We start from the raw sequence: 15068 nt of genomic DNA on the forward strand, positions 1-15068 counted from the left end.
TATACCTGTTCTAATCCATCTGACCCATGAAACATTTCACAGGTGTTTAAATCAGTAACTTTGATAATCACTTGAGTGTTTTCCATCTACGAAGTCACATATGAAATGTCCTGTACTACGTTCAGTCTGATCAGATCACTGTTTCTTTCTATGTGTCCCATATGTTTGTCTGAGAGCTCAGCAGGCGTAAGGAGGAGGTTTCTCAAAGGGGCTGTAGGAGGATCCATAAAGGACTGGAGCGTTGGGAGTCAGCATAAAGCCTGCTGGTTCCTGGGTGGCTCCCTGAGGCTGTGGCTGGCTGGCAGTCTGGGAAGGTGGCTGGTTCTCCTCAGACGAGCAGGAGTTGGGAGCAAGGCCTCCCTCAGGGATTAGCTGGGGCGTAGCAGGTGCCTGGTAGTTGTTGTTATGCTGTGGGGGAGATAGGGAGTGGTAGATTTTTGTGGTATTTGGAAGTTCAGCCAAAGATCACTGAATTGTGTCCTACATTTTTATGTGAGATGTTTTTTTTTTTTTTATTTTATTGCATGGTTCATACTAAACATTACACATTTCAAACAAAGTCACCAGGACATAAGTAAAATAATGCATCTGCTGAATTAAGGTAGATGGCTTACTTGAGAACTATGCAGAAGTCATAGTTTAGTTTGACGCATGTTTGCTTGATTAATGGATTAGTTGTTTGGTCTGGAAAGCATTAAGAAATAGTGAAAATTGAACAATTTCCCAATTTTGTGCAGTTGTGCAAGACCCAAAGACAACAAGTCTACATCAAAGTGACACAAAAAAATTTTACAAATCCTCGTGGAAATTTTGCAGGTATCCACCTCAGTAGTGTTTGACATGGCAGCAGTGCAAATTGATAGTCTTCCCTTTGGTCAAGTGCTTTGATGTGTGAAACAGCTGTGCTATTGCAGCATTAAAAATTTAAGCCTATCCTGCTCATCTGGTTGTAAAACTAATTCACTGGAAGGTGAAATAGGTATTTTTCACAGCGTAACGTTAGTAAGAGCACTGATGTCTTTATTTCCCCCAATAAGCCCGCCACCCCGAAACTTAAGTAGCTATTTAGACCTGTGCTTTTCCAACTGGCAGTAACTGTGGCTTTGTGTCTGGCCCCTACCTGCATTGGTATCGGATAGTTGGGGTAGGCAGGCAGGGTCTGTCCTGAAGGACAAAAGCCAGCGTAGGTGAGCATGTGCTGGGTCGGGTTGTACAGGATGTGGGGCGGCGGTGCTGGGCTGGGGACCGTCTGCGGGGTTGGCTTCTGCTGCAGAAAGAAAGAGATAAAAATGTTTGGGGTAAGATGGTAAATCATTGAGTTTGGTGGGAAAGAGCATGCATCAGTTACACATGACGAAATCCAGCTTCATTATGTAAAACTTACGAGAGCTGACTATTGTACTGTAAGACCCATAATCATAAAATCAGGACCATTAAGATTAACACAATAGGGATGTTCATTTTATTGAAACAGATTATCAGGCTGCAATTCTTGAAAGAAAAAAAATATATTTTACTTTGATATTTTTGTTGAGTTTTTTGTTCTTTCAGGTGCAAGCAATACATTTTGTAAAATGTAGTTAAGTGGGGAAACAAAAAAAATGTCCTGCCCTTGGTAGAGCAATAGAGAGAAAAGGGTTAGATTAAGAAAAACTATTCACTCTCTGCATCACGTTAGACAGTTCAGTCATCAAGTTTACTGGAGCCCACTTCCTTTTTCACTGAAAAATCTAAATATTAGATTTGAAACAAGTTCAAGTGAGAGACATCAAAAGATGCAATTGAATTAGTCATTACTGAAGTGTTGCATCAAATGAAGTATGATTGTAACAGCCTGATCCTGAAACATCTCGTTGTTATGCGTGACAAGTGGGCTCATAAAAAGTACGTAATACTACTTTTTTCAAGTTTCAGACTGCCTTTAAATCTTCTGTAATCCTCTTATTTATAAAGGGAAGATATGTTTTATTTGGACTCAGCCTCACCATATCCTTGTATGCTCCGAGAATGGCAGCAGTGATGATGCCCAGGAACAAGCCAATCACATTGAGCACCACCGAACCCCACAGCAGACGGTACAGATGGATCACATCCCAGCAGCTGCTGACACCAGTGAACTCATAGTACTGCGTGTGGTACTCTGTGCTGGAGGAGGGAGAGCGGGCAGGTCAAGTATTTCAGGTCAGTCATAGATTTTCCTCATATTTTACATAACGGGCCTCCCTCACAGCAGACATTTAGCCTCACACTGAAACTGAAACTTCCACACACATTTTATTATTAACACTGTATGAACAGCACATTTGATATTAAATCTTTCAAGCAATCCAAAAAAAAAAAAAAGGCAAAGCCCCCATTGTCCATCAGTTTGTCAGATAACGATGGAGTGGTAGTGTGGTTAATAGCTAAAAAAAAAAAAAAAAACATTTAGGGACGCTTTCCCTCTGATGTGTTCAAAAATGTATGGAACCTCCTCAATGCTGATGATTTCCCAGCAGTTTTTGCCACAAGACCAGTAATCTCAGACAGGTCTTGTCCACCAGTTACCACTTTCTTATTATAACATTATTGCTGACAAAGAATGATGAACACGCTCAGAGACTCGGGTGCGTTTTGTGTGTGTTTTCAATTGGAACAATGCGAGTCACTTGATAAATACATGTGTGATTGCTGTCACTCACCCCTCACAGTTGTACAGGTAGCAGCAGTAGCAGGTGTTGCTCCTCAGTTTCAGCTTGCACGCTTTGTTGAACGGACGGCACGTCACCTGCAGAGTGAGCGAGTGTTAATCGTTTAAAAGATTCTCATTTCTAATTCAATTAAACAGTTACTTTTTGCTGAATTAAGTGACAAGTGGCCGGTGCTTTCTGTAAATCTATGCAATGACGTTGTCTAACCACTAGATGTTGCACATACACTTCCAACTAAGAACACTGTGTGGTCCTATGTCAACATAGAAATCATTGAAATCATTATTTGCACCGTTTAGTGAAGATCAGAGGAAATGCAGCGTTGGTAAGAGAAAAACTGTAACTAAAGGTACATTTCATTAGTCTGAATCTACTCATTTATTTACACTATACCTAATCCACTGAAAGGTCAAAGATCAGAGGGGCTATGTCATATGTTTCCCTTTTTCCTTTTTCAAAAACTTGTGAGTATTTTCATGTTGGAAAATTCCCCTGCCAAGCTTCTATAGACTTTCCCTTTTCTTTATCTGAGAGAGCACAATCACATTCACTGCCGCCTATACTGTAAATGTCATCTCCCCAGCAGCCTTTGTATGAATACAAATGCTTGTTTTTTTTTAGCACAAGGTTGTGTAACTAACAGCATTATTGTTTGACTATAGTCACTGCTGCTTCTGTTATCAACCCCATTACCCTTCCTTTGCCTCCTACCTACAGGCATGGTGGATTGGACTCAACCAAAACTGAGGATGTTCAGCTGTTCGCTTGTTTTATTTTCATTTCAGTTGCGAAATCTAATCTCAAATAAAAAAAACACTTGTGTTACAGCACTTGAAGGCTTAATGCTCAGTGTAGCCCACCTAACCTGTTTTTAATCACCCATAAGATCAAACAGCCTGCACCTCAACTGTAAAAGAGCAAATTTACTATTGATAATCACCTCTGTGTAGTAGCTGTCGTAGGCGTATCCTGAGCCACTGGCATAGAAGTCGCACATATCCTCCTGCAAGGGTCTTATGTCCTGTGTGTCAGAAAGGTGTCAAATATATAAACCACAACTATACAGGTGCTGATGTACAAGCTGATCTATTTGTCATATGGAGCAACAGTTTAAGTGGCTCTTTTTTTTTTTACAGTCAATTTCTATGATTAGAATTTTTTTGAAATATTCATCTGTTGCCTTGTTTGTCCTATAAAGTTACACGTGTGTGAATTTGAACCCTGCGTCCATGTCATCCAGCTTCTCCGTCACTGCAGCAATGAAGGTTTACAATGTGTGCTCGCTCTCAAAACCGACCACTGCATCGGACTGTAAAACCTCCAGCACTAAACCTCACTGGGCTTTATATAATGTGAAAGGTAATAAAATCATTTTCAGTGTTCAACGCCTTGGTGGTGCAATAAATATGATTTTTACTGTCCCATGAGCATAAAAGAAATATATCTGCAGAGGTGTTGATAGCGCTGTTGATCAATACAGTAACTTGGTGCCAGGAGCTGAGAGGTCTGTGATTCTGGGTCCATACTCATTAAGAAACTCATTAAAATTCATTAAGGTTAGTGTTAATGACAAACTGAGGTGTTCGTGTGCATGTATCCAAACATCTGAGATACCCAGGAAGCAAAGAGGACCTCATTTGACCTCTCTTTACTTTCGGTTCCATGCCATATAAACACACACGCTGATATTTACACAAACGCAACCACACATAAACCAACCATGTGTTGATAAACTGACTGCGTTTTGGCTTCTTGAGAGGTTCTGTCCTCGGAAATATCATAATCATAATACAAATAGCATATCACAGAGGACATACTACTGAGACAGGGTGGCATATATTTGTGGAATCATATTTTATGTGATACAGTGTGTTCAACACTGGTTTACACAAAAAAATGTCAAAGATTTACTCAGATATTATGTTGCATGAAGTGCTAACACTATAGTTACTATCAGTTGTTACTGTTACTGAAAAAAAAAACACCAACAACAGTAGACTACTTTGACACTTGACGGTGAATCCCTGGACAGAACTGAGCTCTCTTCTTCTCTCTTACAGCTGCTCCTTCACATGTAACAATTTGGCAGTGAGTGAAACTACAACATGCAGTTTACATTGCTCAGTGAGTCCTGGAGTAAAACATACACAACATAACAGGTAACTTGTGGCTTACTCTGCAAAAATAAAGTGCAACAATTTGCAAGGACATTTCTTGTTAAAGTAGAGTGCAAGGTTTTCAGCTGATGGGTAACTTTTGGACGTATGCAATCAGCACTGTTGTGACCCAGCATCACTCTGCAGGTCGGGAATTGAGATGAATTGGTCCGGTGCACCTGTTCAGTGTCAAATGTGTCGGATTGCATCTGCAAAGTTCCTGATTTTACTGTAGTGTATGCGCCACTCTCTGATCAAACTGGGCGTGCAATGATTGTCTGACAAAGGTTTTATACAAACAAGGCAAGTTGTTTTCTATTTCTTTCCTCTCAGGGCACGCTGGTAAACACGCGTGAGACTTACAATGAACTCTGAAGCAATGATCCCATCCACAATGGCGCAGAAAAAGGACGCAATGACTCCGATACTGATGAAGATGATGGATGCCATGAGCTGAGAGAGAGGAAGAGGAAGAAAAAAAAACAATTCAGTCAGGAGAGGTACGTTTTATTTTTGATGTTTACTTCTTGCATATTAATGGACGTGGTGCAATTTTAATATTTAAATGACCAAAAAAAATCAAGATTTCGGTCAAAATTTATCTAAGCTCAGTGTCTCTGCTGGTGTGTGTCCTCATCTGCAGCAGCAGGGCTGCAGGACGATAAAGGAAATGTACGGCCTCTTGCACTGCCAAGAAAGAGGTGCTTTGTGGGTAATTTATGAGCAAAAAGGCGATGTAGAGGACAGAAGGACGGCCTTTTGTACTAGCAAGGTCAATCTAATCCTCCCAATCTGTAACACACACACACACACAAACATGCACACGACCAAGACAGAACAATCACACACTTTTAACCAGATCAGCACAAAAAGCCAGAAAAATCTGATCACTGATCAATGAAACCAAGTCTGAATGATATTACACACTTTTGTTTCTTCTATAAAGCTTCTACTGTAAGACAAAACACACAGACACAAACACACATACCCAGCTGGCTGATCACAGATGTCTGACCATAAACTTTATCACTGAGCATCGTTTTCTGTCTGCTCAATCGCTCCTTCAGGACCAAACCTCATGTACTGAAACATTAGATTAAACACACACTTTGTTCTTCTGTCTGCTGCCTCCAGCTACCTAAAACAGCAGGTGGAATCGGGCATAGCAGTAAATTTTGAATAACAAAATAAATAAATTAAATCCAACTAGGTGCTATGTATTTCTATCACTTTATCACTTCCAGTACATGATTTAATTTTGAAATTCCCATGTCATTCAATATCTAGAATTTCACCCTGATTTATTTTAAGGCACAAAACATGTTTGTTGGGCTACAAAAGTATAAACAATAAATGTCTGGGTTAAATTTAGGTCTCCCTTGATTATTCATAAGGTAAGAAGTTATAATAATAAAGAAAAGAAAACACTTAAAAAACATTTGAAGAATTTCCCAGTTTGGAATCAATAAAGTACATATATCTATTGATCTATCTATAAAAACATTTCAGGTTTTTCAGGTTAACTCTTACTGAGAGCCGAGTATTAAAAAAAAAGGAAAAAAAGTCCTCTTAATTTAAAAATAAGAATATATCAACCTCAAAATGTCCCACTTCCACAGAAGTCTCTTACAGCTCAGCTACAGCTCCCTCCTTCCACAGGCTTTATCAATCAATATACGATTTCACTTGACTTTTAAAAGCCTTTCTGATGTAGTTTTTAATGAGCACCTGATGGGGCAGATATTAAATATGTCCACCGGGCGTATGAAAACAGCACATTAATGGAGTTTGGGTGATCTTACTCCCAGTGCTGGTGAGGGAGCCACTGATTGTTCCACATGGCCAAATAAACAGCCCAAAAGCCACCATGTGACTATATTCCTCAACATACAGATATATGCTCTATGAACTCTTTCTTAAGGAATGAAGACATCCTGGTAAATTATCCGTCAAAGTACCAAATGAAATAAATACGCCTGCTCTATGGAGGTGTGTCATTTTTCTAAATAAACTGAGTGGGTTTATTTGCCCACTCTATATTATATATGGTCAGTTACCCTAAATAATATAGTTATTCAGTTACCCCAGTGCCCAAGTGTTTTGTGTAAAATGCCTCAGTGTACATTACACAAGTCATAGTGAGAGAGACATTGAAAGAAAGAAATTTTAAAATGACTTTTCCTCACTGGAATGAAATAGGAGCCAAAGTGAGAAAAATCTGCCTTTTCTGACTGCGTTTTATCTGCTGCTGGTCCAGACTCTCTACTTCATTAGCGGTTTAAATGACTCTGCTTTTATGGCCTGTGAGCAGGAGATGAGGCCAGCAGCAGAGACAATAGAGCCTGACAACTGGATTACTTCACATTAGCACCAGCTGCCAGCACATAAAACACCTCAACACACACTTTGTTGCCCAAATCCCCAAACCTCTCTCTATACAACCCCTGAAACGGAGAGAAAAGTCAAATCCAAGTGGAAGATCCAACACACAGACCAACTGTACCCTTTCTGCTCTCAGGAGTGGAGTCAGAAAGGAAATGATAAAAAGAACAAGCTGACAAAAACTGGCTACATTGAGTGAGGGCCTATACTTGTACTTCACATTTCTACTTTATCGCTCTTCAACTCCAACACATAAATGTTTGAAATGTCTTTCCTTTCATTGTACTGTATATATGGAACAGAGATTCAGTCACACTTAGACTGAATGTCCTTACAAAGTGGGAGGAAAGGCACAGAGAGAACACGCACACAAGTCCACACAGAAAGGCCCCAGGCCCGGGAATCAAACCCACAACCTCCTTGCTGTTGGTTAACTCCATGCCCATGTGCTGCCGTATTTACTGAGTGTTCATGTAAATATAAAATTAAAGAAACACAGTGTACCCATCAAAAACACAATGTTTATTTTAATGACGTTCGGCCCAAGAATATTAAATAAATCAATAATTAACAAACATTTCATCATTATAAACCATCTGACTCAATTATCCAACAGTTGTCTCATTGTAGTGCACTGTTTTTACAGGTAATGTTGCTAAAGATGCTGATCACTGCAAAGTCTTCTTATCCTTCTCAGTGGTCCAGTGAGCAAGCATGACCACAGCTAGACACACTGCTAATAACAACTGATCCTGCTCTGACCTGTTGGGTAAAATACGGCCTTTAGAGGGTTCGCTGTTCTGCTCTCTGAGCCGCAAGGTGACCAAAAGTGATGGCAGACTTTGAGATACAGTCAGTCGCAGCAAAGAACATGAGCTACATGAAGCATTTAGTCATAAAGAACAGTGTTAGCGTGTATCAAGGCAGTGAAGCAGTCATGCTTTACCATCCTTTTAAAGGTTTGAGAGTGATGAAGATCAAAAGAAGATTGCAGATATGTCAACATTTTTTTCGAGGCTTCACCCAAGAAATGTCAAGAGGGAACAAATGCGTGTGTTTTACCGGCAGCTCTTATTCATAAAGAGGGCTGATCTCTTGGTGATGTAACTAACTTTTTATTAAGTTAAAATCAGCTGCCAGTGAAGTATCACCACTTCAGCAATAACAAATAGAATTTGTTAGGTCGATAGATAGTTTTCTATCTATTTATACGCCCAAAACAACCGTCAGATACTGTTTTAAATGTGTCTCTGTTGTTCAGACTAGGACCAACAAATGTATTTTGACTGGTGGTTATGTCATGCGGTTGATGGGCAAAGGTCAAAGTTCAGAGTCATTGTGATTTCATGCTCTTGCAAATGCAGTATATCAGAAATTTCATTACATCTGTCATGAACACTCACACCTGGGATGAAAAGGTTAGATTTTGATTCTCAAAGGTCAAGGCCACTGTGACCTCAGAAATTGTTTTTCTCGTGGACAAAAGCATATTTTTGATTTAAAAGCCACTGAGGTTTTGAATTCACTTTCACATTACCATGTTCTCCAGAATCACTGGCCATAATTAAGTGGAACAGGAGGGCGCCACTTACTGCTTACATTTGACCTCAAGGGACTAAAAAGTTATTTATATTTATTTCTGTTTAATCTGTTTTTACCTTAATATCAATTATGCCGCACATCTGTAGAATAACACACACTCCTTTAAATTCAGATGTAAGTCAGATCATTGAATTATGGGATGGACCTTGTGGCCTTGTTCTTCCAGGTATCGCATGCAGAAGTAGAGACCTTTTTATTAGCATGTAGCTCATGAACCATTTGTCAGGACATTTTATGCATTATTTTTGTAAAGTTTGGCGTCAGTAGAAAAACTTAAAACTGCTTTATTTGACTGTTTACAGTTCAAATAACATCAAGCCCTCCATCAGCAGCTTCATGAGGTCAGAAGAGCAGAGGGCTACTAGATCCAGGACGTAAGAGAAGCATTCTGAGATGTCCGCAGCATCACGGCACGGTTAGTTGTTCTTTAATGAGTGATCTCCCTCTGCTAGCAGACGCTCACATTACAGCACAAAGCTTCAGACACAGGCGGGAATGTGACACCTGTGCTGGACTGCACATTGTGCCACATGCACCTCATAAGGCACAATGAAGACCAGTGCGAGCGTGGTCACACCATTAAAGTTTAACAGGTAGAACTGGGAGAAATGCCATAGACAGATGCATCCGAGGCCGATTCACCAACTCAGCAGCATCTACCCTTTTGTTTTACTCTATTTTTTTTGTTTGTTTGTTTAAACTTTAAGTTGAACAAAAGAACAATGTCTGTCAGATCCTCCACCTCCATGATGCGGACCTGGCGTTAAAGATGTAAACTATTTTCCATTTTTAAAGTTGGGTTTTATCATAGTAAGTTATACACAAGCTGCTGTCACATAATTGGCACGCGAAGCTGTAAAGCACAAATATTTTCATTATGAATCGGTCGTAAATTTCCTCTAAAGATACGTCGGAAAGTTGGAATATTTTGTGTGTCTGGGAATGTACAATAGAAAAGGATCCAAAATTCGTGTCTGTATATATGTTCCCTCTGTGTTCACACATTTACAGCAACACATACACAACGAGTGAACCAACTACAGCAAAAGGCTACATTAAATATGTAGCCATGTTTTTCACATAAATTCTGTCTTGACTTTGTGTGGATGCGCAAGCTGCATCTTTCCACGCACGCACATCTCTGGGAAGGTTTTCTTTGTAGGCCAGATTGGACACAGGACACTGGCGAAACATAAGACAAACTCATCTAAGCAGGTACATGACACCCTGGACACCATGAAAAATTTACAAAGGCCCACACATACTGCCCTCATGGAGACACACCCAGGGAACATGTAAGGACACACTTTAGTGGGTTGCTGAAGATGGACAATCCAACACATAAAAAGTCTGAAATAAAAAAAATATCATCTGATTATGGACAGCGGTAGAAAAAAGATAATCAGCCATTGTGAATTTTGTATTTTCAAACAGTAGGCCATGTTTTACTTCATAATCAATGTGTGTGGCCTGGTTGCTGCAGTGTTGTGCGTTCATGTAAAGCTATTGTATTGACGCTGATAGTGATTAGCATCAACTCCAGTCTTCATTTTGAAATATAAAGTGAAATATTCCAGCAGGACTTTTCTAACAATCAGCGAAGGATGAAAGGAGAAATTAAGGTTAAATGATCAAGACACTTATCTTATAGCACGAACCAAAACAGACATGTACAACAAAGCCAAATTCAGCAGAGAAAAAAACGATTTGTACTTTGTGTCATGGGTGTCCTGTTCAAAGCCCTTAACACAGTTTGCCTCGCGCTGGGTTTGACGTACTGTGAATGTGATACCATTGATTCTTCTTATATTACGCAGAAGAACAATTTTAGCTTGTGAAAGCTTGAGATTAGCTTTAAATGCTGACTGGAGGTCAGTTGGCCTCTCAGATCAATGATCATTTCAAACAGGTCTTCAGCTCATTTCTCTGTGCTGGAGTCATTAACATGCTTATTTTTTGAACCCCATGTTCTACAAAGAGGTATTTTGTCGATATCATACCTGATACCTCTGTCCCTGTCCGAAATAAAGGAGCCCCATCAGTGGCTGACAAATACTAATCCAATTCCTCCTCTTGTCATTGAAATCCAGAGCCAATCACGTTCACTTCCCTCAACCACTAATCCAGTCATGTGCACTGAACTGGGCACACTTTATGCTGCCATGAAGTAATCAGATTTGCTTCTTGCTCATAATAGAGCAATTTCCTGTAAAACAGTTTTGTTAATTTGCAAAGTCTGGAACCTAATATTCGAATTTATAGTGTATATGTGTCCTGCTTTCCAGGAACAATGGCTCAGTTTTAGAAGATCAATGTTATCAAGCTTGAAAAACTGACAGAAGTCACCTGGAGAGCAAACAAACAGAAACGCATAACGTGGATGTGAAATATTACAGTTGAAGCCGCAAACAGTAGTCCAGACCCTGTTTTTGCATCCAGGAGATACTGAGCTGTATTATCATTTATTTGGATTTTGGTTTTAATCCATGTAGCAAAGTCTAATATATCTTCTCCTTTTAGCTTTTTGGTGCCTGTGAAACTCTTCGCTTCCTTCTTCCTCTCTCTAGTTGCTCATTTAGTTTGCAAATATGCATAGTTGTTTTGTTTTTTTTTTTTTTTTTATTTTCACTGGCACTTAAAGACATAATCTCATTGCACCTTCATAGATATAAAAATCTGCTTTATCTATCAGCATACTGAGGTTAGCAACAAGAAGGTGTTTAATACCAAGCACTCCAGAGGAAATTAGAATTACTCATCTGCGTACTTCAAACCTTCCTTGTTAAACACTTTGTATCACTAATAAGACAATTCTTGATTATATTACATTAAATGCCCTTTAAAACGTATAACGTGGGAACCCACTCACCATTGGTCTGCGGTTTTCGACCAGGTGGGTGCCAACTATTCCCAGAAATGCTCCGAAACTCAGCTGGAGGTATAAAGAGAGCAAAAAAAAAACATTCAGATGAGGCGGCGACATTAAAAACACAGACAAACAAACAAAGCATCCTATCACAATCAATCAACACACTTTCAGTGTGTCAGGACAAAGAAACTTCAGGATGGAGACAGGAGGTGAGTTTCACTCACGGTGATGCCGGGGTAATATCCAGCTACAGGCACATTATCAGTGCGGGTGGCAGAGATGAGACCCACCACCAGCACCACCAGAGCCAGAGCCAGCAGAGACACTGTCACCCACAGCGCCGACTTCCTGCGGCGCAGGTACTGATCTGAGGACAAATGAACAGAAGACGTCTTTAACTTAATCACCTCTTCTCCTCTGCATTTCATCCTGGACATACTTCTGATGCATCATCTCCAAACCTACAATCAAGGTTCGATTTGGTCCACCGTAACCAATGTGTGGTAGTTTGATGAATTCATAACATTTTGTATGATTATCATACATTTACACTTCAGGATGTATTTAGTTCAGTCAATAAGGCTTCCTAGTCTGTTTGAACTAATTCTTTCTAATTAAAATCCCATGATGGCTGATCAATGAAGTAAAAGTACAATATGTTGACTCAAATACAATGTCCTCCTCCACCTCTGGACAGGAGTTGTGGAAAACAGAAAAAAAAAATCTTTGAGAACTCAGCTTTTTGCTTAAAATAGAGATATTTCTTTTACAGAATAAATTGAACTAAAGATGCACATCATGAAACTTTAAAAACTGTTTGAATGTTGTAATTTATGCTTAATCAATATTTTACTAAAAATGTATAGATCAGTTAGTTGATAGTCACTACAAGAGCAGCTTCTGTGTTGTTAGATAAAAATTAGAAGGGGTGAAACCGTAAATACACATTTATATCTGTCTCTGCTGAATTGTATGAACGAACAGACAGCACAGCTCCATAAAAAATGTTGGCCAAGATGTAGTACCGTAATGGTTGTAATAAGCTGAGTAAATGGAATAAATTCAATGAAAGCTGAAGATAAAACTTGTACCTGCTGGATCCAGGATTTCTGTCGCTGTTTGCTGAGCTGCCTGCTGAGTGTCCGGCTGCTGCATTTCCAGTTCGTCCAAAATAATAATGAAGATAATAATAATAATGTGACCAGGAGCTGGACCAACACGACCACAACCTGCGAATGAAATTTTTACTCTAATTCTTTCTTTTTTCTTTCAATTATAATTTAAAAAATAAATGTATATATTGTTTTATAAATAGGAGCAGGAGTCGGAAACCCGCTCTGAGCTCAGACTGCTTCAACTTTTCTTCAAACCTGAGAGAGAGAGAGAGAGAGAGAGAGAGAGAGAGAGGGAGAGAGAGAGAGAGAGAGAGAGAGAGAGAGGGAGAGAGAGAGAGAGAGAGAGAGGAGGCTTCATAAGCGTCCTGCTTTCAGCTCAGTGATAAATTATTAAATCATTTGTCTTTAATCGGTGTAATCGTATAGAGCTGATCTTGGTATAATTACTTATTAAATACACTTTCTGGCAGATGTCTACAGTCTCCTAGAGTCAAAGTGTGTATTTGTTTGGGCTTTAATGTCTGTGTGTCTCTGACAGCTTCATGATGCTGCAGCACTGAGCAACAACTGTGATCATATGTGTCTGCAGCGCCCTCCATTGGCCACTTTCTGAAGCATCTGCTCGTCCTGTCATTTCTCTGTTAAGTAAAGAATCGACCCATCACGACATCTTGACAGCAGTGGTTGGACTAGGCACTACAGGACAGCAGGTCAGGACAGTTTAACTGTCCTTTTCTAGTTTTATTTTGTCGATAAAATGCCAGGAAGTAGTGGCACATGTGCTTCAAAACTACCCACAGCTCAAAGACATGTGGCTCGTTTTATCCCAGCAGCATTTTATGGCAAAGAGAAGCAGACAGTCCTCAGTTTGACAAACCCAAACTGCTGCTTTAAAAATGACTGAGGTCATTAAGCTGTTATAACATCAAAATAGCCTAGATAGTTCCTGAGAGTAAACAATGGTGGTGTGATGGCAGCCATCATCCACTCAGTAATACTGGAATGGATTGTAAAGTATAAAAATGATGCTTTGGTTTTGACAGTGCTAGGTGATAGTTGGGTTAAGGTCGACATCCAAACAGTAATTCTTCATCTTGTTAATATTCAAGAATTTTGTTGTCGTATGCTATTGTAGAAATATGGCGGTTCATGCAGTGCAATGAAATTCTCACTCTGTTGAACTCTTGTCACACCAGACAATATGACAATATGGCACATTGGAAAAAAAAAAAAACAGTGTAGAGAGAAAAAGACAACTTACAACAAGACATATTAGACAATAATATAGATAGTTATGTAAATTATTACATAATAATAAGTAAGAAATTAACTATGAAAAAAATACTATGTAAACTAAATAAATGTTACATTTATTAAAAAAATAAGTACAAAAGTAAATATGATATAATATAATATTTATATAATATAAGTAAATATTCAGTTTTCCTGGTTGAAGCAGTTGTTTTCTTTCTTTTTTTTTGGGGGGGGGGGTTAAAAGCAGAACACAAAACTCAGTGGCAAGAGTTCAACAGCTTTTATTGTGAAGGGCAGCATGATTCATTTTAGGTGGATGAAGACTTGCAGGGCTGGCAGGTGAGGAATGGTGGAGGAAGAGCAGGGTGAAACGGGGTGAGTAATCCTGAAGCAAACGGAGAATAGACCAACCAATGACTTAAAACTGTTTGTGGGATGGCCACCAATCAGAAAGCAAGTGGCTCCAACCGCAGGTCCTGATGGAAGTGAAACATTTTTAAAGTGGGTGATGAGGAATTTTTTTTTTTTTTTTTTTTCAGATCGCTAAAATTTAATTTCATTAATTCTCTCATCCCATTGTTTCACTTACAGGGACCAACTTGTTTGTGGTGAGCATAACTTCAGAAGCTCATCATCTTTTTGTCTTAGAATCGATTTGGAGAAACTTGTTTGAAGAAATGAGTCTTTATTTGCAGGGTTCATTTCATACAACAGCGTGACACCAAGTTACAGAATTAAAGTAATAAAAAGCTACAAAGTCCAAACACACACACACACACACACACCAAAAGTGGAGCTTCACATATTGTTATTTGTCACAAAGTACTTGACTGTCACATTATGCTCAGTGGGGCATAAGAAAGCAGTTTTGCTTCAGTCTAAAATGATTCTGCGTTCCTGGGTTTATTTGCCTGCTCTGTTGTTGACCTTTTCCTGCGTCACTACATGAGCCTTGGTACCCTGCAGTGTAAATAAAATCACTGAACTTCAGCTCTGCCTC

At 39.3% G+C, this 15068-nt stretch overlaps 1 protein-coding gene across 1 annotated transcript; it reads right to left on the reverse strand.

Annotated features, from left to right (window-relative positions):
• Positions 1–177: 177 nt before the first annotated feature.
• Positions 178–12854, reverse strand: tmem255b (transmembrane protein 255B). The gene is made up of 9 exons (XM_029498499.1): positions 12791–12854; positions 11924–12066; positions 11700–11762; positions 5210–5299; positions 3631–3711; positions 2682–2767; positions 1986–2145; positions 1121–1267; positions 178–408 (listed from the first exon to the last, which is right to left on the reverse strand). The coding sequence occupies exons 1-9, from the start codon at positions 12852–12854 to the stop codon at positions 178–180; spliced, it is 1065 nt and encodes a 354-aa protein (XP_029354359.1).
• Between the last annotated feature and the right edge of the window lie 2214 nt (positions 12855–15068).

The sequence above is a fragment of the Echeneis naucrates genome, chromosome 3, assembly GCF_900963305.1.
Source record: "Echeneis naucrates chromosome 3, fEcheNa1.1, whole genome shotgun sequence".
In the NCBI taxonomy this organism is placed as follows: Eukaryota; Metazoa; Chordata; class Actinopteri; order Carangiformes; family Echeneidae; genus Echeneis; species Echeneis naucrates.